The 24,055-nt window shown below is 38.2% G+C and overlaps 1 protein-coding gene across 1 annotated transcript in view; it reads right to left on the reverse strand.

Annotated features, from left to right (window-relative positions):
- The window catches only part of LOC128865721 (membrane-associated guanylate kinase, WW and PDZ domain-containing protein 1), a 73,781-nt gene that overhangs the window by 45,858 nt on the left and 3,868 nt on the right, over window positions 1-24,055 (reverse strand). Inside the window, exon 2 of the mRNA XM_054106008.1 lies at window positions 8,261-9,569. Within this exon, the coding sequence (XP_053961983.1) occupies window positions 8,261-8,972 (712 nt within the window). The 5' untranslated portion in view covers window positions 8,973-9,569. The remainder of the gene's footprint in view (window positions 1-8,260; window positions 9,570-24,055) is intronic.

Here is a 24,055-nt window from a genome sequence, read left to right on the forward strand (position 1 = left end):
TCCTTCTACATTACCGTACCGTCGATTAGTGGAATATTTTTATGCGCTTTAAATTCGAGATTTTGAGTTGTTTTGCTGCATGCAGAAGGATTTGTCCGATCAACGCTTGAAGAAATCCAAAATGGCCGTAACTCAGAGACTACATATTTCAAATAGCAAGCCATTTTTATTTTCAAGAAGGAAAAGTGCTTAAGATTTGCTTAAAGGACTATATTTAAATAAAAAACAAGTTTTCAAGAGCCGCTCCCAGTAACAAAATCATTAACACTGTGCATTTCAATATTTTATAGTAAGAAAAATTAATTTTAATTTTGGAAAAGATGTTGTTCGTTATAAAAGTTTAAAAATGTAAAGAAATCAGCTATTGATCTTTTTTGTAACTGGTATGGAAGCCAACAAGAAAAAACCAAAAACTATTTACAAGCTAAGAAGTCACGAAGAAAGAAATTACATAAAAAACAATAAATAAATAAAAAAGACGAATTCGAGGGCAACAACAAAAATGAAAGGTTCAATGGCCTATTGCCCAAATGAACGTGTTGTCTGACTTTTGTGTCCAACCCTACCTTCCGCCCCTCTATCTACACACAATTTCTTCAAAAGAAAAAAACTCCATATGAGTAATAGTAACGAAAACTGTTTGCCCACGCTACTTTACACAGTCGACATTGAATTTTCAGATATCTTGGTATTTATATGTATGTATGTACATATGCAGTTGATTACCTAAAAAGACGCGTCGATTAGGCGTTATGCATTCGTGTTAAGCAGAGCACGAATACGCACACTAATTGAAGTTTAGGAAGACACGTGCGATCAAATGAACGGGCGGTGTAAACAAAGTGGTGACTAAGATCTGGATAAAATGAGTAAATCAGCTATACAAATAAGAAAATATTTATACGATTTTGAAATGTAAAACAAAGAACAGTAAAACCTAAGCAATGGAAGTGCGGAAGAGTTATACATTAACTCCAAAGCGATTGCTGTGTAAACGCATGGTTTTAATATTACAATCATTTCAGTATTTTTTTTTTTTAATGAATTGTTAAATGGAGTCACTTACAGTCTGTTTCATAGAAGCGTGATCGCCATTACTTAGAAACTAAGTGACCAATCCGATTCTAACAAACTGCATTGTATGAGGGCTCCTTTTAGCGTTAGCAAGTGGCAGTTAGATGAAACAACTGGTATAAATGAACATATCTTGGTACCGCTGGAATAGATCTGTCTTAAATTACATCCCTTTGTACGATAGTGAGTTATACCATACCACCATACTCGCTAATGGCAAATCTTACTCGATAACTTTGTTGTTGTTTTCTTACGCAAATATTTCGTCAAGTTAGTCGAGCTAGTCGAGCAGAGAAGTGGCAAATAGAAAAGACCTAAAACTTATTATACATATACTTTGCGCAAGTTGTGGAAGTAGTCGGTTCCAAATCAGTCCGAATTTGCCTTGAATACTGTTAGACTGTCCATATTTATTTTCCTTTGAATTGTTGCTTAACTATTGCACAAAAATTTTCAATCCGGCATTGTGCATCAGGCGAATGTGAAAAGGTCAATGGATACTTAACAATTCGTTGAAGTTGCGATTAACAGCTGTACGGCAGGACCGACGTATGCAAAAGGAAGATTCATCCGTGGATATTACGTTTGCCCAATTCCGTTCTGAATTTGTCTTAGCCCCTGCTAGTCTATTTTCAATATATTTTAATGAGAGCAGCGGTTTTTTCAATGTGCTCCGAAATTTGAGATCTGTTGCAAGTAAACGTCCTCGAATCGCGTCTTTGGATGCATTAAAACTATTTTTCCTTAAAACTGATTCACCGTCACGCAACTAAGTTCGGCTTTGCCTCAAACAACTCAAAGATCTTCTGATCTTGTTTTGGGGAGGTATGTTTTTTAGGTCTCGTCTGGGCAAGTCGTCAACGTTTCTAATTTCGATACATTGTTGCACCCATTCATTTATAAACGTCCTCGACTTCATCAAATATTTTGTTGCAGATACAAGTGATATTTCTGGACCTTTAAGATGTGCACATAGAAACACTGCTTTACATCGGTTCATTTTGTAAAAACAACGCACGCTTTCAAAAATTTTTCACAAAACTAACAAACTGCACAACGCGTATTGCGAAGAGGACACGCCTATTTAGCAACATTTAAATTTTTTTTATAACGGAACTCTAAGTTTGAATATTGCCGGTCACGCTTCTATTAGACAGACTGTGTGTACTATTTCTATAAGTCCGTAAACACAACATCAGAGTACAACACAAAAAGAGAAAAAAATCCGATAGCGAATATAAAACTTACATACGACTTTTCCACTTATGATCTTTATTTATTCTTTTTTTTCAGGGGGTTGAAAAATGTATCTCGATCAAAAGATGGAATTTTCGTACGATGATTTCTTACGATTTTCGACGTGGATTAAAGAGAAAGGAGTGCACTATGAAACGCTGTTACAATGAGTTCCAACGTGGATGAATTTCGTGAAGACCGTCCAAAAACGATTGTTGTGCCGGACACAATTGATGATGTGCGTCAATTTCTAACGCAAAATCGTTATGGGATATATCGTGAGATAGACGCATCCTTGGGCATTAGTGCGACAAGGCATACATTCAGTATTGCACGAACATTTGGTCGTGAAGAAAATGTGTACTCGTTGGATACCGCATAATTTGACAATTGTCACAAAGGACACGTGTCGATTGGTGTAAAGAAATGTTGGAGAAATTCAGCCGCGGGGTATAAAGCACCTCTATGGTATCGCAGCAAGTGACGAATTTGGATCTCTGCATATGAGCCGGAACAAAAAGTAATCGATAATATGGGGGTTCCAAGGCGAGCTTAATCGAACAAAAGTGATTCGTGGACGAAGCACCTCAAATCAAATGGTTGCTCATTCTTTCGGAAAATTTGATCATGTCGCAAATGTAGTGCTACAAAAACTCAAAACGTCAATTCTGAGTGGTACACAACCATTTTTTTTTTGACAGAAGATAAATCATCCTTCACCAAGACAAGGCGAGCTCTCACATATCGGATCACACAATAGAGTTTCTTAGCACACAAAGTATCGAGATAATGGGCAAGCATTCCCATTATTTATGAAATACTATTTCATTCCTGTGGCTGCCTCGGCTGGCTTCGCAGCAACAAATCCCGTTGACCCAGTTTTCCAATACTTTGGTGACTACTTCTGGCTCTGTCTCGCGAATGACTTGCGTAAATTTCGCCTTAAGGTGAATTATGATAATTTTTCCATTATTAGACCAGAAATAAAAATAGCAACCCTCGTATGAAATAATCAGGTCTCCAACAGTGTTTTTGAATAATTTACCGATACTGGAGCAGTTCGCCCAGAAATGTTGGAAACCCTATTAAACTAGACTTTTGAAAGCTTTAGCGCGAAACTTTGTCAGGAAATACATTAACAAAGGCTATAATGTAAAAAATGTAATTCAGAATTGTTAATTTTGAATTTTTAATCCATTGAACTAATATAAGCACAAACAGAAACCCACGGTTTCAGAGTCGTTTGATATTTTTTATGCGCAAACATACTTTTAAAATTGTAAATAAATGGTTTTAGGAAATGACATAATCCAATACAAAGTTACAAATATGCATATAGTAGGTCTTGATTGCAAATGTAAATAAGTAGCTGCCCACAGACGAAAAAAATTTGGAAATATTGTATGACCACTAACTGGTCTGATTGCTAATGACACAATTTGAAATTAGTTTCTGTTTTTACTTTTCATCAATATATTGTAAAAAATATATAAAACGGGCAATTACAAACGCTTAAAAAATGCGTAAAAACCGATACAGATAAGGGTTATAATGGATTTATGAACATTTTTGTAGGGCTGTCTCCATTTCGTTTAAAAAGCCGACAAAATTCACCGAACATTTTTTACCTAAAGCCAGAGTACACTTTAAGTACTCCACAGATTTTCAACGTGCTGCAACCAAATTCGAGAACACATTTGCTCTGATGACTCAGGGAGAGAAATTTTAATATAAAAATTTCAAAAACGTGATTAGAGAGGGGCCTACAGTTTCAAGCCGACTCCGATCGGCAGATATTTTTATGAGGAGCTTTTTCATGGAAGAAATACAATCGCAGGTTTGACATTACCTGCCGAGGGGCGACCGCTATTTGAAAAATGTTTCTCTTCATTTTGGTGTTTCACCGCGATTCGAACCTACGTTCTCTCTGTGAACGTCACGCACCAACCCATTCGGCTATTCGGCTACGACGGCCGCCATATCTACTCATAATTGTAGATTTTAATGAACTCCGTCTTCCGTCTCAAACGACGTTGTAATGGCGTAGGCATTAAGGACGTTTTGGCGAGTCAACTGGTTACTGAACTGTAAGTGTTTGTAACAGCAGAAGATACCAGAGGCAATTTACCGTCTCAGTCAAAGTAATCAAGACAAGGGGACTGTTGAGTCTATTATAGTTATAGTGATATCACCAAATTCCATGCAAGATCCAAAGGGATCTAGAATTTCCTCGATATCACTAAAATTTTACAATCTTCACGAAGCTAAAAATTTCAAATTATAATATGTATTTTTGATATCACAGTGACTTACAAGAATTCCAAATGCTTTCAATATTTTTGCTTTGGATATAAATTAGTGTAAAAAAGTCCATATGGATCTTCATTACGTTAACCCTTGTGTTGTCACCCAAAAAAATCTACATACTCTGCCATCCGGTACCCGGGTACCCCGACGACAATTTTTTTGGATTAGGTCGTCTATATCCCGAAATAGTTGCATACATTCGATACATATTTATTTATTTGTGTTGTAAGAACATATTTCTAACTGAATACATCAATAATATTATATACGGCAACTTTCGTACTCCTATATCAGGTATAAAACGCAGGCTGCATCCTAAATTTTTCGTTTTTATGAAGCCCAGGTGGATTGCACTTGAAACGATGTATAGACCAACGGAACACTTGACTATTGATGAACAGTTTTTTTCGTTATCGACGAAGAACGAAGTTAACCCAATACATGCCATCAAAGCCTGCTAAGTACGGTCTCAAAGTATTTTGGGTGTGCGATGCAAGTGATGCTTATCCGCTGAAATGAATTCTCTGTACAGGCAAGCAAGGTAATACTCGAAAGGTGAATAGTGAATAGAGAGCGAGTTGTGAAAGAACTTGTCGCTTACAAATGATCCGGCCGAAACATTAGCATGGATAGATTTTTTACAACGTTACCTCTGGCTAAAAGTCTTCTTCCTTGGACCTTACTATCGTTGGTACTTTGAACTTAAAACAAAACGTACATTCCTCCAGAAATGAAACAGTCGAATTCTAGAGAACTTTTACCAACTCTTTTTGGCTTTCATGAACAAGTTACAATGTATTCATACGTACCAACGAAAAACAAAGCCGTGATCCTTCTTAGTACGATGCATTACGATGCTATGATATCTGAATTAGCACATCAAAAACCAGAAATTGCAGATGGCCGCTAGCTTTCTTCTACAATATGTTGGATATTGCTTGTGTTGTTGCTTACGTCATTTATTATGAAAATAATAATATGCTTTCCAACAAAACCAATCGACGCAGAATCTTTTGGCGCCAGCTTTCAGAAGAGTTAGCTATGCCGGTGATTCAAGAGCGAGCTTCCAACCAAGCAGGTTATGCGAAACCACGCAACGACAACCAACGTCGAGACGTCACTGGCAGAAAAGTTGTAGTTGGGTTATGCTACATTTCCAACGAGCAGCCTATTCTTAAGCAAAGAAAGACAAGGAAGCGTTGTGCCGAGTGCGAGAAGCCCGTTTGTGATGAGCACTCAGTAAAGATCAATAAATGTTTACATTGCGATCAGTAATTTTGAATTACACTAAAAAATAGTCATTAATATTTAATTATTTATATGTATTTCTCTATTTATAACTTTTATTCTTTACTTTTATTAATTAATTAATTAGTTAGTAATAGTTTAGTTTCTAATAATACTTACTTAATTTTTATTTGTATAAATAAAGATATTTTCATGACATAATACATGAATCTCGAGTTTTCGGTTTAGGGGTACCCGGGTGGCTTATGCATTTATTTATTTTTTAAATGCAAAAATTTTTCAAAATATGTTCAATGCATATTTCGATACAAAATAAGTCAAATCATGGGGATCCTTGAGGAGGTTGGCCTATCTCCCATAGGAAAAAAGTTATTCAACAAAATGTACGACGATGGGCACGCGGGTGGCAACAAAAGGGTTAAAAAAATGTATGAAAGAACTCAAAATAGCTAATTGTTTGTGCACAAATTGATGAAGGTATTTTACAACCTTATGATTGTTCATTTCCAAGAAAATTCAAAAAATTAATTTTATATGATACATCGTTTATAAGTGGGAAATCACAGGCCAGAACAATTTAATACGTAAATGCAACGACACCATCCGAACAGTGGAGCATCCATGTTGGAATAGTCAATATGCTCCCCTTGCAGTATTTTACCACCCCGAAAGATTTCCAATATACATAGTAAAAATATGTAATTATGATTTATGAAATGTTAAGAAAATGGGAAGAATGGCAACCGTTCTCCAAATGAAAATGTTTGCCATTCTGAGAGTAGTAGAATGCATAATTGAGAGGAGTTGGAGCGGAAAAGAGATTAGAGTCTTTAGTGACAGTCAGGCTGCACTAAAGGCTCTGGATAACGCAAAGCAAACCACAAAGATTGTTCAAGAATGTAAGAAGAAGCTTAATTCTGTTGCAAGGCAAAAATATGGGTTCCAGGACATTGTTCAAGGGATTGAAACTACCGATGAATTGGGCAACTGTGGATCCCCACAGGGACCAGAGCCAATAATCGGAATCAGTTCTGCAGGAATCACGAATTGGATCAGCGATTATGTACGCATTTTGCATTTGCGGTCTAGAACACTGCAGAGCCGCAAAGTGTTTTGTGACAAGCCCGAACAGAAAACTGTCAAACTTTCTACTAAAACTTGGAAGAAAAGACGTTCGGTTGATGGTCGGTACTATTACGGGACACAATCAATGAGGTCAACATATGACCACCATTGGAATCATTGAGGACCCGATTCGCCTGTCTTGCTTAGAGGAGTTGGATAGCACTGAGCATTTTCTCTGTGAGTGTCCTGCATTTGCTAGAGCAATTTTCCAGAGCTTTAAATACAATGTGCTTTTTAGCCTGTGTGTTTTAGGAGCTACCAAATCTCTCGTTGCTTCTGGACTCGACTTTTCAAATTTAAATTTCAAGAAAATACATCGAAAAAATATGACTGTTCGATTTTCATTTATATGTGTCGGATATTTACATCAACTTTGATTAGTCAACTATGACTTAAAATTGCCTAAATTGTAATCTATTCTATATGTAAAATGAATTTTTACTTTATCGTTGACTACAAAGAAGCATTCGAGTGAGCAGTATAGCTATATGTTTAATTTGTCGACAAAGTCCATAAGTTTGAGGAAAATGGAAAATGACACGTACGCAAGCGTCTCTAACAATTTTTTCTCAATGGCACCCACTTCCAGCTAACCTGCAGCCTTTACAGGTTCGTGCGCGTTTGTTTGTAAAATAGCCATAATTCAAATATGCTTAATTAAAGTCATAGCTTCCTTTCGAATAAAAAGTGAAATTTGAAGGAATAATAATATCCACATTAAAATGTTAAAGAAACACGCCACTAAACATTAAATCAAAAATTTGTTTCGATGTTTTTAGACCAAATTCTAATTTTTTCTTTTAATTATATTACTGCGGTTATTAAGCTGCATTGTCTGTAATTTTTATTCAGATTCGTCTGACGGCATCGGAGCTATTAAATAAAAAATAAATAAATAAACGCTTCCTAGATCCTTTTTGATTTTAAAGTGTCCCATTACTTCTCAAATTTTCCAAAAAAAAAAAAAAAAAAAAAAAAAAACCCACATCGAGACACTACCAGTTTTTTGTTTACTTTCACGGCCTTATAGCCTTAGCCTGCATGGAAAAGATATGCCTCTCTAATCTGTGTAGCCACTTAGAAAATTTGTGTTTTCCTGCTTCCTTTGTGCCTTAAGTAGAGATGTAATATAAATTAAATTTGTTGTTTTTGCAACTTTTTTTTAACATACTCAATGCCACTCATTGCACAACATATTCAATATTCCGTTAGATACGGTAATTTTCAATGAGATTTATTTTTTCGCTTTTCAAATAGAAACTTCACTCACCTTTACTTCCTTTGAGAATGCTGTTGATATTTCCATTGCCGTTGCCGTTATTGCTGCCGACGCTGCCACCATTGCTGTTATTGTTGTTATGATTGTGATTGCCCTGACTGTTGGACGCTGACAATTGGTGATTGTTGATTGACGCTGATGGCATGGCACTGCCCAGGTGTGCAAGCGCCGATAGTGATGGCGGTGGTGGTGATGCAACATCCTCACGGGATGCATGTAGTGTTGTCATTGACTTTTTACCACCACCACCACCAACACTTGCGATATTGCTATTGTTGTTGCTGTGATTGCCATTGCCTCCAATGTTTCCGTTGGCAATATTTAAATTTGAATTTCCGTTAAATGTGGCTAAACTAGCTGCAACGGTGCTCGTAGCTGTTGCTGCTCCCGCCCCATCTGCACATATTGTTGCAGGTGCCAGAGACGGCAATGCATTGCCTATGGCGTTTGGGCCTGATTGCGGCGCCGGCGGATGATGATAATGATGGTTCAACGCGCCACCGGTGTTTGTTGTGTCTGTTATCGTTGTTGTCGCTGCCGCTGTCGCTATTATTGCACCAGCAGCATCCACGTCGCCCTGCCCACTGCCAACGGAATTCGTTGTCGCTGTTGCTGTTGTCGTTTCTGTTGCCGCCGCCGTTGCCATCATAGCAGCTGTGGCTGTGACTGGAGCTTGTGAATTTTTTGCCGCCAATGTAGGCATTTTCTGGGTATTCGCCAGTCGAATTGTCGTTCGTTGTTTTTGTTGGTCTTGCCCGTTCTTGTGTTGTAATTATTTTATTCTATTATGCTTTAATGAGATTTCTTTCTAATCTGTTTAATTACATTGCTTTAACAGAGAAAACAGCAACATTTTGCGGATCTTGTTTGTGTTTACAGTTTGACGTTCGCGATGCGAGTTGCCTGTTCTTTTACGCTTTCACACGCGACCTTACGCTTATCTACTACTCGCAATTTTCTTACACACAGTTTCAACGCTCAGAGTACCCTATCTGCGTTCCTAATCGGACGCTTTTTTGCATTATATATAAAAATAGACACCGGTACGAGGAAATCTACTATGACGGAATGCTTAATTTTCTTCGTTCCCAAAGCTGAAATTTGCATTTTTGTATATTTGTATTTCGTGTTGAGGGAACCTTTACTCACACAACATAGTAATTTTGGTTATTCATATGTTTTTGTTTTCTTGTGGAGTTAAGTATCATCATTATCACATCACCACATTAATGCACCGATTTATTTATTCTTATTTACTTTACTCAAAACATTCAAAATTAGTCTGCTTTTCAAAAATAAACTGTAAATAAAAGTAAAAATTAAACATATTAAAATAATTGACCATTTTCTAAAAACATATTTGAAAGCTATAAGGTTCTGAAAATTACAATATATCGTTAAAGTCTACAATTTCAATAATAATTCAATAGATGTGGCTTACATGCAAAACCCGGCATAAAACGAAACCCATTCAATTACACTATACTACATAAAAACTAAAAAGGTTCCGATAATAGATTCTCGTAATGGGGCAAAATATATTTACGTGTATACCTGTATCAATTTCCAAACTCATTGCGGTGTTCACTGGTCACTGGGTGATCGATACTCATGCGGAGAAGATTGGAATTCCGTATAACCCTTATTGCAGAAGCTGTTGGGATCCTGCATAGAAAGAGACTGTTGAGCACTTTCTCTGCAAATGTCCGGCTGTGGAGGCTAGGTGCTTGAGATTCCTCAGCGTGCCCTTTGAGGATGGCTTGAGAAAATTCTCCAGCCTAGATCCTTTTCCTCTCCTCCACTACATCAACAGCACTGGATGGCTGTAGATGGTTTTCGCTTCCCTAAAATTTTTCGTGGTCCACATTATGGTATCAAAACGACACGTAAGTGATACTTGAAGTGTACCTGGGGTACTCTTGCCATCTAACCTACCATACCTGTATCGGTGGTTTGAAAGTACCGACGATGACGAGGTGAGAATAGCAATAGCGCGGCTAAAGAACAACAAAGCCGTGGGAGCCGACGGACTGCCGACTGAGCTATTCAAACTCGGCGGCGGGAAGCTGGTAAGGTGCATGCACAAGCTCCTATCCAAAATATGGTCAGATGAAATCATGCCTGCCGATTGAAATTTACTTGTGTGCTCTGCTCAATCCACAAGAAGGGTGATACTGAAATCCGTGCCAATTACCGCGGAATTAGTCTTCTAAATATCGTCTATAAGGTGTTAGCGAGCGTATTGTGTGAAATGCAGAAGCCCACCATCAACCAACTGATTGGACCCTATCAGTGTGGCTTTAGAACTGGAAAATCCATCATCTATCAGATATTCACAATACGCCAAGGCTTGGAAGACATCCATGAAAGGAGAATCGACTCACACCATCTTTTTGCCGATTTCAAAGCCTCAGCCTTTTTGTGATGCAATTAAGTTATTTACTAAGGAACAAACTTATCGTCTTTTGTCAAATTTGATATCTTACTATTTTTCTCCTATTTTTTCATTATTTATTTCTTTAATTGTTTGCCAGTACGAAAAGAAGTTGCCTATTTTTTATAAGAGCGTAAAATTGTTGGCGTATGCCGATGATATCGATATCAACGGTCTTAACAACCGCGCTGTTAGTTCTACCTTCTCCAAACTGGATAAAGAGGCAAAGCGAATGGGTCTGGTGGTGAACGAGGACAAAACAAAATACCTCCTGTCTTCAAACAAAAAGTCGACGCACTCGCGTATCGGCACCCACGTCACTGTTGACAGTTATAATTTCGAGGTTGTAAACGACTTCGTGTATTTAGGAACCAGCATTAACATCGATAACAATGTCAGCCTTGAAATCCAACGCAGAATCTCTCTTGCCAACAAGTGCTACTTTGGACTAAGTAGGCAAATGAGTAGTAAAGTCCTCTCTCTACGAACAAAACTAAAACTTTACAAGGGTCTCATCATGCCCGTCCTAACGTATGGCGTAGAAGCTTGGACGATAAAAACGTACGATGCGACCTACCTTGGAGTTTTTGAGAGAAAGATTCTGAGGTACAATAGATTTTTGGACCTTTGCACGTTGGTGACGGCGAGTGTCGTAGGTGATCGAACGATGAGTTGTATAAGCTTTACGACGACATAGACATGGCGCAGCGAATAAAGATCCATCGGCCACGCTGGCTAGGTCATGTCGTCGGAATGGATACAAACGCTCCGGCTCTGAAAGTATTCGATGCGGTACCAGTTGGTGGTAGCAGAGGAAGAGGAAGGCCTCCTCTACGTTGGAAAGATCAGGTGGAGAAGGACTTGGCTTCACTTGGTGTTTTCAACTGGCGCCGGTTATTACAAGAAAGAAACGTCTCGTGTGCCTTGTTAAACTCGGCGCATAAGCAGTTATCTCGCCAGTCAAAAAGAAGAAGGTTAGGTAGTGCTGGCTGATCTGTAAAAAGATCTCACTTAGACCACAATGGACCCTGTGTTGCCAGTGCTATGTATCTGGAATTGATGATATTATTTTATATGATTCATAATGCGCGTCTTCGCGAGCGGAAGAAAAAAATACTAATAACAGAGGTATGTAGTGGCTACAATGTGGCGCAAAATCATCACCTTTCGAAAGGTTTCACCCTATCGGAAGCTTTATAAATTTTGCAAATGTCATTCGTATGTCAATCATATTTGACACTAGTGAACTAGACAGCTGCAGTGTAAATACCATCATTCGAAATAATTTTTTTATTTTATTAAAAGTAGTCAAAGACAAAATCGCATGATTACTTTTACATATGCCACCTACATCCGTTGTTGGGTGGTTTGGCCGTATTTCTAGTCCAATTTTGGACGTGCGTCTTGAAATGTAGCACCTACAGAATTATATCACTTCCAAGAGGCAGTTGGGTTTTTTATAAAAAGCTTTGTCATGGTAAAAATACAATCGGAGATTTGCTATTGCCTGCCCAAGGACGACTGCTATTAGAGGGTTGTTGTGTTGATATATAGCACACAAATATTGGACACAAAAAACTTGTATAAGTTTTTTAATATATTTATATATAATTGGCGCGTACACCCTTTTTGGGGGTTTGGCCGAGCTCCTCCTCCTATTTGTGGTGTGCGTTTTGATGTTGTTCCACATATGGAGGGGCCTACAGTTTCAAGCCGACTCGGAACGGCAGATATTTTTATGAGGAGCTTTTTCATGGCAGAAATACACTCGGAGGTTTGTCATTGCCTGCCGAGGGACGACCGCTATTAGAAAAATGTTTTTATTAATTTTGTTTTCACCGAGATTCGAACCAACGTTCTCTCTGTGAATTCCGAATGGCAATCACGCACCAACCCATTCGGCTACATCGGCCGCCGTAATACAACTGTCAAAAAAGTACCGGGAATTGTTTAATAAAACGCAAAATAATTCTTTAATCATCAAAATTTATTTTGTCGCCTTCAAAATAGGCTTCACTCGAAGCAGATACCATATGCCAACGATTAGTCCACTTATCAAAGCACCTTTTAAGCGCGTTTGAAGAGATCTTCTTCAGCTTCTTCAGCGAATTCTCTTTAATGGCCTCTATCGACTGAAAGCGGCGTCCTCAGAATGGCAATTTAAGTTTTGGGAAAAGGAAAAAGTCACAAGAGGCTAAATGGTTGTTCGATGATATTTGTCGAGTTTTGGTTAAAAAAAGTGTTCACAATATGAGTCTTGTGAGACGGTGCGTTATCATGGTGCAAGATTCATGAGTTTTCTTTCCACAAATTGGGCCGTTTCCTATACGCATTCTCCCTCAAGCGTCACATAACTTCCATTTAATATTCTTTATTTACCGTAGAACCATTTGGAACGAATTCCGATGGCACAACACCATGACAATCAAAGAAAACGAGTAGCATGACCTTCGTTTTTGACCGACTTTGACGTGGTTTTTTGGGTTTCGGCTCATGTGAATAGCGCCATTCAGCCGTCTGTTGACTGATTTGCATGTCAAACTCATATAGCCACGTCTTATCACCTGTTATGATGCGCTGAATAAACGTTGGGTCCGAATTTACTTGCACAAGCATGCCTTCAGCCACCTTCTTCCGATGAATTTTTTGAAAGAAATTCAACTCGCTTGGAACGAGTCAAGCAGCCACGTGTCTTGGCGTCTCATGCCCAATTGATGGTTGTAAAATGTAGCGAATTGATTCGTGAGACACGCTAAGGTCACAAGCTACCTCCCCCAAACTTAAATTATGGTTTTTCAAAACCATTTCCACGACTTCTCGGTCCTCTACAAAAGACTTATATCACTCGTAGACCCGTGTTTTTGATAAAGCACACTCGCCATAGGCTTTCTGAAACATTTCAATGGCACACGAAATCCCGTTTAAAACACAAAATTTAAGACAAATCTTTGTTCGATATTTTTATATATAGTGAAAATCGCAGAGCATACCTGCGGTTGACTGATATAATTAAATGCCAAAAATAAGCTAATTGACAGATCACGCACAAACTCTGCAACACTATAGAGGACAGTTGTACCAACATTCCAGCAAGAGAAATTTGGACATGTATGTAACGCGCGCTTTTTAAATGAACAATTCCTGATATTTTTTTGACAGAATGTATGCCAATCAATCTAAACGACGGAAATAAGTCAAAACGAAAAATTTGTCTAACAGTTTCATTACATTAGTGCGTGCATTAAAAAATTATGTTGGTAAAATTTCAATACATATACATAGTATAAGTACAGTCTGTGTAATAGAAGCGTGGCTGGCAAAACTCAGCTCAGTTATAAAAAAATTGTAAATACTGCCAAATAGGCGTATCCTTTTCGCAGAACGCGTTGTGCAATTCTTTTAGTCTTGTGAGAAATTTAGAAAGCGTACGTTGTTTTTACAAAATGAGTTCCGCGTATGAAAAATTAATTGATGCAGTGTTCCTACGTACACACCTTAAAGGTCCAAAAATGTCTCGTGCATCTGCAATAAAATATTGGAAAAAATCCAAAGTTCCATATTTTTAATAGCCACCTGAGTCCGTAGCTGAAAATGTATACTCATAAGCTTTACTTTCTTAAAACAAAAAAAGAAGTAAAAAGCATGTAAACATTATATATGATAGTAACTTGTTTTTACATAAAGAAATGTTGTGCAAAAAAAATTTGCATATATCTTGACCAAGTGAAAGGAAATTCCGTAATAATTAAGTCGCGAGTGAATAAAAAACATCGAAGCACTTGCTTGTCTTGTAAAAGCTAATGCGCACAGAAGCCATAAAATAAATAATAAAATAGTGATTGTCTACGAAAAAAAACTGGTTTGTACTTGAAAAAAATTAAAAAAATAGCATTATAAAAAGGTTCAAATTACAGTATTAAAATTACACTTAATAAAAAGTGCCAAAAATATCTTTATGCATTAACAAAAAAGTATAAAATGAAAAATGAAAAACGAAGTTAAGCTAATCGTAGCCAAAGACCGCTTAACTCATTTCTCGCTACTTTACCTCACCGAATAAATCATATTCAGCACCTGAGCGACGATGAGGCAGTTAACCGTAAAGACCACTCTCCAGCAGTTGTGGACGTCGCGATGGAAAATAAAAGTGATTTATGTGTGAAGCGCAGTGTAGAGGTAACTCAAAAGCACGGAAATGTCAAAGAGCTAATGGCGGCGAGGATGGAATGCGGCATAGTGGGAAAAAATTAAAGCTTTAAATTTCTCTAACTTTAATCAATTTTACTTTTTGGTAAAGATAAAGGTAAATTGGTTACTAATATCCAACTCATTTTTTAACTCTTCTTGAGTTATTTTCCGAATGTTATGTCTGTTCAGCATCTACTTGAGCAAATAAGCACAGGCTTTCAATCACTCATAAATGTTGCTTTTTTTCTTCATTCATTTAACAGTATTGCAGAATTCATTTTTGCAAGAAAAGGAAAATAATTGGAAAACGACACTGAAGACGTAACTTTTTAAGCTAAAATTTGCCATTGGAGGAGTTAGGCAGCATTTTTTTCGAGTTCACATGGATTCGGTGATAGCGTAGTCGAAGCAGAGGGCTGTATTAGTAACGATGGGCTCAGTGATAAGACTGGATAAAGAATTTACAACGCATTCGAAATTTTCAATAAAGCACATTGGGGTCAAGCTCAACACGAGGCTGAAGTTTAAGTAGCAAAAGTAATATATTTCCAAAGACTGTGAAAACCAACGGTACACGTTTCTACTCATAAATGCCAGTGGATCTACTGCTAGCATATGAAATCCGTCATTCTCTACGGCTATGAGATTTGGTCACATACGTTTTGCGTTGGCAAGTGAGAAGGAGTACCGCCATTGCAACAACAATAATTTTTAAATTTAGTGCAGTAGAGCGATCAGTCGAAGGGGAGCTGAACATAAATACATGGCTAGCTAATCTTAACTTCAATTTTGTTACTACTTGTGCTATAACGCAGTAATTAAACTTAAATAGCCTCCTGCTGTCGCCCGACCATTCTTTGATCCATCATATTGAGGCTCTCCAAAAAGGCGTTGCAGTAAAGATCACCCTAGCGGTCCCACAACACGCAACAAAAATACACGTGTTTTGTTTTTGCTTTTTAAGTTCTATCACGTCAAAAGCCATGGTGGAAAAAATTCACGTGTGGCCAATATCAGACCGTTAATAGGCTCGCAGCGAATTTAAAAGAATCAGCTGATTGGCTGACGTAACCGAGGTCATAAGAGCGGTTTGTTTACGAAAAACTGTGTTAGTGATATACGAAAAAAAATCAGCACAATCATCGCTCATGTTACTTCGTAACCATCTGAACGACTGATTGGACGAGTGTGTGAATACGTGTGAATGAGCGGACAGAATTCTGCTGCCGGTGAGGTGACAGCCGAAGTTACTCGCTCAATTTCATTTTTCACCATAGCTGAAGCCCAAACCTGATAATCTTTCATATATTGTTAAAATCAGCATCCTCTGCTCCCCACTTGTTTCGGTTCCCCTCAAAGAGCGCCAAACAAGAGATTTTATTTATTTACCCCAACTTTTTTCAGTCCCAATACACACTTTTTCATGTCTTTTTTATGTAATATTTCACTTTAGATATTATTTGATCACGGACTAAAATTATCAATATACAAATGGCAAAGTGAACACACAGATGTAAACAAAACAAATCATTTTGACGTTATTCATATCTACGGCGAAAAAAACAGCTGGCCGAATGGCATCACCTGCAATAAATCCGCCTTAAACCAAAGTATATCTGCTTGTGTGCTGCCTGCAGTGTATCTCTGATGGTAAATTGCTCCCATTGTCATTACTCCCAGATAATCCAAATTCTCAACACCGAAATCCCAGCCGTTTATAATCAGTGTCCTTGGTTGTTGTTGTTGTAACAGCATAGAGATTCCCCATACATATACGGGGAATGCTGCTGGAGTGACAGTCTTTGGCCGGATATAAATCCGGGTCCTTCCAGTAACGTAGAATTGACTGGCGTGAGAACGCAGTGTTCTTAGTCGTCTCCTGTTGTCCTGCATCTTAATAGTGCCATGTATTTCGCCTTTTGTGAGTCAACTCTTATGTCAGTCTTGGTTGTAGTTGCGTCAATAATATTTAGGAAGTCTTCCAGTCGTCGCGATTCCTGCAATTTGCGGAATAATCTACAAGCTGAACTTCTTGTTGTCTACACCTACATTTTTCCTAACTTTTTTCGGATTTAAGTGAGTTTCGTAAAGAGTAGCAAATTTTTTAGAGATTACTATTTTTTCTAAATCAAATACTCATTTGTTATTATAATTCAAGAACTTGTGCCTGGAAAGCAAATGATGGGCTCATTGTGATCTTTAACTTTTAAGCTGTTAAAAAGATCTATCTACATACATAGTTTCACAATACGAAATAAGTTCTCACCTTAGAAATCGACTACATTACAGCTTATATTGAAGAATTGGTTTTCTTTTTTTTTCGGAAAAAAAAGAAAATTTAACAAAATTAATTTAGTTAAAAGTATTTGAAGTCGCTTCGGTATTTGAAAGCAGGTTTTCAAAATTAATTTCACGCACACGATACACTGTGCGCCATAGAGGGGTGTCAAGTTTTTAAAATGTCGAATTTTAACTTTCACACATTGTCAGAAAGGAAAGTCGCCGCAATGCCACAATGTATATGTGAACGGATAAACGTGTGAACTGACGCTTTTGCAAAAAAAAAAATTCAGTAAATTTCAGTGGAAATTTTGCAAACAAAAACACTTTGACTCGCGAAATATTTAAGTTTTGCAATAAATGCAAGCAAAATGCCAATTGCGTGTTGACGTACTGAGGAATCGTTGAGGCGGCGGGCGCACAACATGCTACCGTTGACTGATGCACACAAAGCAATTGACTAACTGCTTGACTTACTGACTGACTGTTTGGCATGGCAACTCGCTGTCTGTATGTCTGAATGAGTGATGGACGGCTAAATACGCCAGCCGCAAGTGGTGACGGAGAAAAGTGGCAGCGGCGCTGTCGGAGGGTAGCGATTTCAGCGATGTCATCAGCCGCCGCCGTGTCCAGTGCAGACTCCGCAATGGTAAACTGCAATTGCACAAACATTACAAAAAATTCGCAACAACATTAGCACGTCGCATGACATTGACTTCGAATCGAGACTGACGTGGGGCTTGAGGGATTAGTTTCGAAATTATCGCTTTTTTTCTAGTTAACTGAGATGAGATTATGATGTTGTAGGAAAGATGGATGAACTGCGATTTCTATTCATCCCATACCTTAACCCGCTCATAAATGTTTTTAATCTTTACCGACAACAATCACGCATACTGTATTACACCTACCAAATAGAAACTAATTTAAGTATCTATGATTGCGTACCCAACAGGAATGCTAATCGCGCGATCCCGTCATCCCGGAAACTCTATTTTAATTATAGAAAATCCAAACTTTACTTGATTCAGTCCCTAAATAATTTATAAATTTTGTTTAAGTTAAAATATAGCAATGATTTGGAATCAAAACTTATTGAAAGAAAGTTTTTATAAGTATTCGATAAAAAAGAAAAAGAGTTTATTAGATACAAGGCTTCTTCACATTTTCAAACCATAATTTGTGTTCGTTTCTGCGCAAGTTTTGGAGGCGATCGGCTCCAAATTAACCGTATTTACCTTGATTACTATTTGACCGTCCATATTTTTGTGTTTTTGTTGCTTAGAGTTTTTGTTTAACTATTGCTTAAACATTTTCAATAAGACTGACATCACGCGACTCTGAAGGACAATCCAACATTTAAATCCAATTTTGCGGTTTCCACTCTACACACCTTCGGCTTCGATGCTTGGAATCGTTGTTTTGGTGTAAAATCCAAGGTTGGCTAGTTCTTCCAAACATCTTCGCAGCTGACGATAATAATGCTTTTTGGTAAATTTTAATCATCAAAACTATATTCAAATTTGCGATTCTGTGTTTACCGCCAAATCATTTTCCGGAAAGCAATCCCAAACATAGACCTTAACTGGATGCTTAACAGTTCATTGATGTTGTCGATTTTCAGCAATATAAGAGGACCGACGTATGCAATTCACTACAAAGGAAGATTCATCCATGAATATTACATTTGCCAAATTCCGTTCTGAATTTGTTTTAGCCCATGCAAGCCTTTTTTCAACGTGCTCCGGAATTTGAGGTGATCTGCACGCAAACGTCCTCGAATCGTGTCTCTGGATACATTAAAACCATTCTTCCTGCTTTCCAAAACTGCTCCAGCTTTTCGGCTTTGTCGCAAACAAGTCAATGATCTTCTATTCTTATTTTGGTGGGGTATTTTTCGGCGGCCGCCATAGCCGAATGGGTTGGTGCGTGACTACCATTCGGAATTCAGAGAGAACGTATGTTCGATTCTCGGTGAAACACCAAATTTGAGAAAAAGTTTTTTCTAATAGCGGTTGCCCCTCGGCAGGCAATGGCAAACCTCCGAGTCTATTTCCGCCATGAAGAAGCTGCTCATAAAAAATATCTGCCGTTCGGAGACGGCTTGAAAATGTAGTTCCCTCCATTTATGGAGCAACATCAAGACGCACACCACCAATAGGAAGAAGAGCTCGGCCAAACACCCAAAACGGGTGTACGCGCCAATTATATATATGTATATATATTTATTTTTTTTGTTAGGCCTCGTCCGGGGAAGTCGTCAATGTTTTTAACTTTGGTATATTGTTCCACCCATTTATTTATGAACGTCTTCGACTTCTTCAAATATTTTGCTGCAGATGCTCACAACAATTGTTGGACCTTTAGAGTGTGAACATAGGAACACTGCTTCCAATCATTTTTCATAGGTGGGACTCATTTTGGGAAAGCAACGTACGCTTTCGAATTTTCTCCAATCACGTTTCAATTAAACACATGGTGAAAAGATTTTGAAGTGTGGCCAATATCAGACCGTTAGCCGGCTCTCTGAGAATTTGACAGAATAATGCATCGGTTTGTTTACGAAAAAACTAAGAACGTATTAGTGGTATACGAAAAAAATTAACACAATATCACTTCGTTGCCGTCCTTCGTTGATTGGACGAGTTGTGTGAAATTGTCGTTCAGATTTCGGCTGGGGATAAAATTGTGTTAGAGATGTATGACAAAAATCAACAAAGCCTTTGCTGTTGCTGTTGAACAACGACCAATTGGACGAGTGTGTGCATGTGAAATGATCGTGCAGAATTCGGCTGACGAATCACCCCCGTGACGTGGTAGCCGAAGTTCCCCTCATCGATCGTATTTGATTATACAGACTATATGTAAGTACTTGGAAACGATATTTGACGAGCTTCGGTGGTTTCGCTGAGAGCTACATAAAAGTATAAATATTCTGGTGCAAGGTTTCATGCAATGCTACCCAGATCATGATGATATTCACGCAACATGATTTACAGATATTAAAAAAATCTGTAGGTCTAAATGAGCGATGTAAAGAATTGGTATCTACTGCAAATTTCAAAGCAAAATTTCCTCAATCATGGTGTGCAGTCCAGTGTTACACTACTGTACAATACAGATATATGTATGTATGGAATTATATTTTCGGAAACCGTTACGGTAATAATGACAAGAATGCAAGTGTACTCGTATGATGCTTCAAACATTAATAATTGATGGAGAATAATGTAGCCGTGTGCAAAGATGAGAGTACATACATTCATACATACATACATAATTTGTAATCTTCTAAATAACTAACTCTTACCGGAAATTAAAAATTTATCAGACTGTGCAATTTATTGCGTGACAACTTGAAATTTCTGCTAAGATATCGAAGACAACGTAGGAATGGTGTCAAATAAATTATAACGCAAGCTGATTTATGTACAGTTGAGAACCTAAAAATGCGCACACCAAAAAATTGCAGATTTTCTGGTATTACTTTTTATAGTCCAATGTTTTCATATATCTTGTAAGATATTTTATTAAAAAATATTTTTTTTTTATTTTTAGATTTTCTGACATTACTTTTTATAGTCCAATGTTTTTATATATCTTATAAAATATTTTATTAAAAACATTTTTTTTTGTAGATTTTTTGGTATCACTTTTTATAGTACAATGTTTTTATAAATCTTGTAAAATATTTTATTAAAAAACATTTTTTTTTATTTTTAGATTTTTTTTCACTACTTTTTATAGTCCAATGTTTTTATATATCTTGTAAAATATTTTATTAAAAACATTTTTTATTTTGATAAATGATCTGTATATTATCAGACCTCGGCATATCTGCACCTAATTGACTCTACTTTTGCATCTCAATAGATGTTACTCAATCAGTTACCCAATAACATTCGACGAAAAGTATTCGGAAACTATTCGACTAACACCTCGTAATTATAGCGTGCACGGGTTCTTCTTCTTACCCATGGTCGGAACCAAATTATAGTCTTCAATCAAGCCAAGTATTCACGTTGTCAAAAATGAGTTTTGGCATAGCAAGGTGTTCTGTGATTAAACCAGCATTTTGAAGTCTTTAACAAACTGGTCACGTTATTATTGTTGTAACAGCATAAAAAACTTCCCAAAAATGTTTTGGGGAATGCTGCTGAATTGACAGTCGTTCGCTGGATTTAAATCCGCATCATACGACTAACATAGAATCGGCTGTCGAGTGAACGAACTGTTTCTTCAAATATATATATTAAATAAAAATAATAATTTGGAATGATGGAAATCTTTATTTTGACCTTTAGGCGCTCCATTGCTTGTGGGGGCTGAAAAGTTCCGGGCCGAACACATAGATGGCTTTATTTGTATTGCACCTCTTTTTCTTGATGAGAAAAATACCGTTAAAGCGAAGCAATGGCTTCAGAAGTGTTATGGTGATTCCTCTCCATCAGAAACAACAATAAAACGATGGTTTGCTGGCTTCAAGCGTGGTCGTAGAGAAACCGATGATGCCCAACACAGTGGACGTCCAAATGAGGCGGTAACATCAGAAGGCATAAAAAAACTCCACAAAATCGATTTGAATGATCGAAAAGTAAATTTGCGGAAATTAGCTGACATCTTGAAGATATCAAAGAGACGATTTGGCTTTATATTGCATGAGCATTTGACTATGAGAAAGCTCTGTTCCATGCCGTGTTTGCTCACTGTTTCATCAAAACAACGCACCGTGTCACAAGTCAATCAAATCAATGGCAAAACTATAAGGTCACTCCATAAGTTCGAGCGTTTTTTAAAGGTGGTTTTAAAATTAATAAAAAAAAATTTTTAAAGTATTTATTAATCAATAATATATTTTCCTTCATTATTTACAATGTCTTCCCAACCTTTAGGCAAATTTTTAATCCAATTGCACAAGGTGCAATATCCGGAGAGTATGGTGGATGCAGCATTAGCTCCCATCCGAGTGTGTTCCCTCCATAATTTAAGATTGCTCTGTACGTCAGTCACCAGTTCGCCGTCTTTGTTCTTACAGGAAAACGCCCCGGTCTTAAAACCTTCTGTAAGCCGCCGAACTTTCTAGTAGAATTTTCGGGCGTTGTTCCTGTTGGCCAGCATTTCAAGCTCTCCGCACTCACGTATTTCGGCCTCTCGTTTCTTCTTTCGGATAATACGTATCTCTTCCTTTTTTAGCTCTCTGTAGCGATCCCACATGGCTCGCGTTGCGCCCGATCGCAGCGTGGCTCTATAGACGGCATCCTTTCTTTCTGCGGCATCATGACATTCCTCGTCGTACCAACTGTTTTTTCGGGCTCGCCGGAATCCGATTTCTTCGATCCCGGCGGTACGTAGGGAGCGAGAAATGTTACTCCATTGCTCGCGCATGCCGGTTTGTTGGGTAGTGCTCTCTGAGAGCGGGAGTGAGAGTCGAGTGGCGAATCTTCTGGCTGTCTGTTGTGATTACAGCTTTTCGATGTTGAACATTCTTTGCGTAGGTAGATGTACATTTTTTACTGCACAGAGGCGTGTACGCAGTTTGGCTGCAACATGGTAATGATCCGAGTCGATATTGGGTCCTCGGATCGTACGTACATCTAATACACTAGAAGCGTGTTTTCCATCTATCACACACCATGATCGATCTGGTTTCGCGTTTTTCGATCAGGAGACAGCCAGGTAGCTTGGTGTATCTTTTTGTGCTGGAATCTGGTGCTGCCGATGTTTCCGGCCCCGGCGAAGTCGATCAGTTTCTGTCCGTTACCGGATGTTTCGTTGTGCAGGCTGAATTTTCCGACTGTGGGACCAAAAATTCCCTCCTTGCCCACCCTGGCGTTGAAGTCGCCAAGCACGATTTTTATGTCGTGGAGGGGGTAGCGCTCATAGGAACGTTCCAAGCGCTCATAGAAGGAATCTCTAGTCGCAACGCGTGGGCGCAAATTAGCGAGATGTTAAAAAATCGCGCTTTGATGCGGATTATTACGAGACGCTCGTCCACCGAAGTGAACGACAGTACTTGGCGACGAAGTCTCTCTCCCACAACAAATCCCACACCGAATTTGCGCTCCTTTACATCGCAGCTGTAGTAGACGTCGCAAGGTCCTATGGTTTTCTTGGATGGCAGTGATGTCAGCCTTTACTCTCACGGGGACATCAACCAGCCGGGCAGAGGCAGTTTCCCCATGAAGGGACCGGACATTCCAGGTGCATGCCCTCAAATCATATTCCTTATTTCGTTTGCAGGGGTCGTCATCAGTAAAGGTAGTTCTCATCCGAGGCTTTGTAATTATTTTCATTGGGGGGGATTTTTAAGTGGCGGGTCCCAAACCCAGCGCACAACCAGCTATCCTGGAATGCTTCGCCTTCTCACGTTAGCTCATTCCCGAACGGGTGTTCGGAAGCTACCCAGAGGATACGTGGGCTAATCCCGGACGTTGTGAGTTGCTTTAACCATATGCAGAAGAATCGTCCTGGCCACTCCCAAGTGAATGGCGATCAGTAACTTTCCCCACTTGCGTGGACTTCTACACATAGAACCGTCCTTCCACCCATGTTTATAATTTGGACTTTTATTCAACAAAACGCGACTGAGAGAGCAAATTAATTGTGGGATTCCCCGTTTTAAAGTGTCAAACAATCGCAAAAATGCCAGATGTCCGACTTCTTTTTTGACACCAATTTTGAGAATGCTGCATGATAAATTTTTTATAACAAGGAGGTAGTGGGTATGTAAATTAGTATTACTATTTTTAAAATCCTATTTGAATACCCAATAGAAAAATATAAAAATCTAAATATTTAATTTGCATTTCATAGAAAAATATTGAATTTGAAGCTGTATGCTATGCATGTCCGAGTTCTTTACTGAGCCACTGTAACTCAAAGTT

This window comes from Anastrepha ludens, chromosome 6 (assembly GCF_028408465.1).
Source record: "Anastrepha ludens isolate Willacy chromosome 6, idAnaLude1.1, whole genome shotgun sequence".
Lineage (NCBI taxonomy): Eukaryota > Metazoa > Arthropoda > Insecta > Diptera > Tephritidae > Anastrepha > Anastrepha ludens.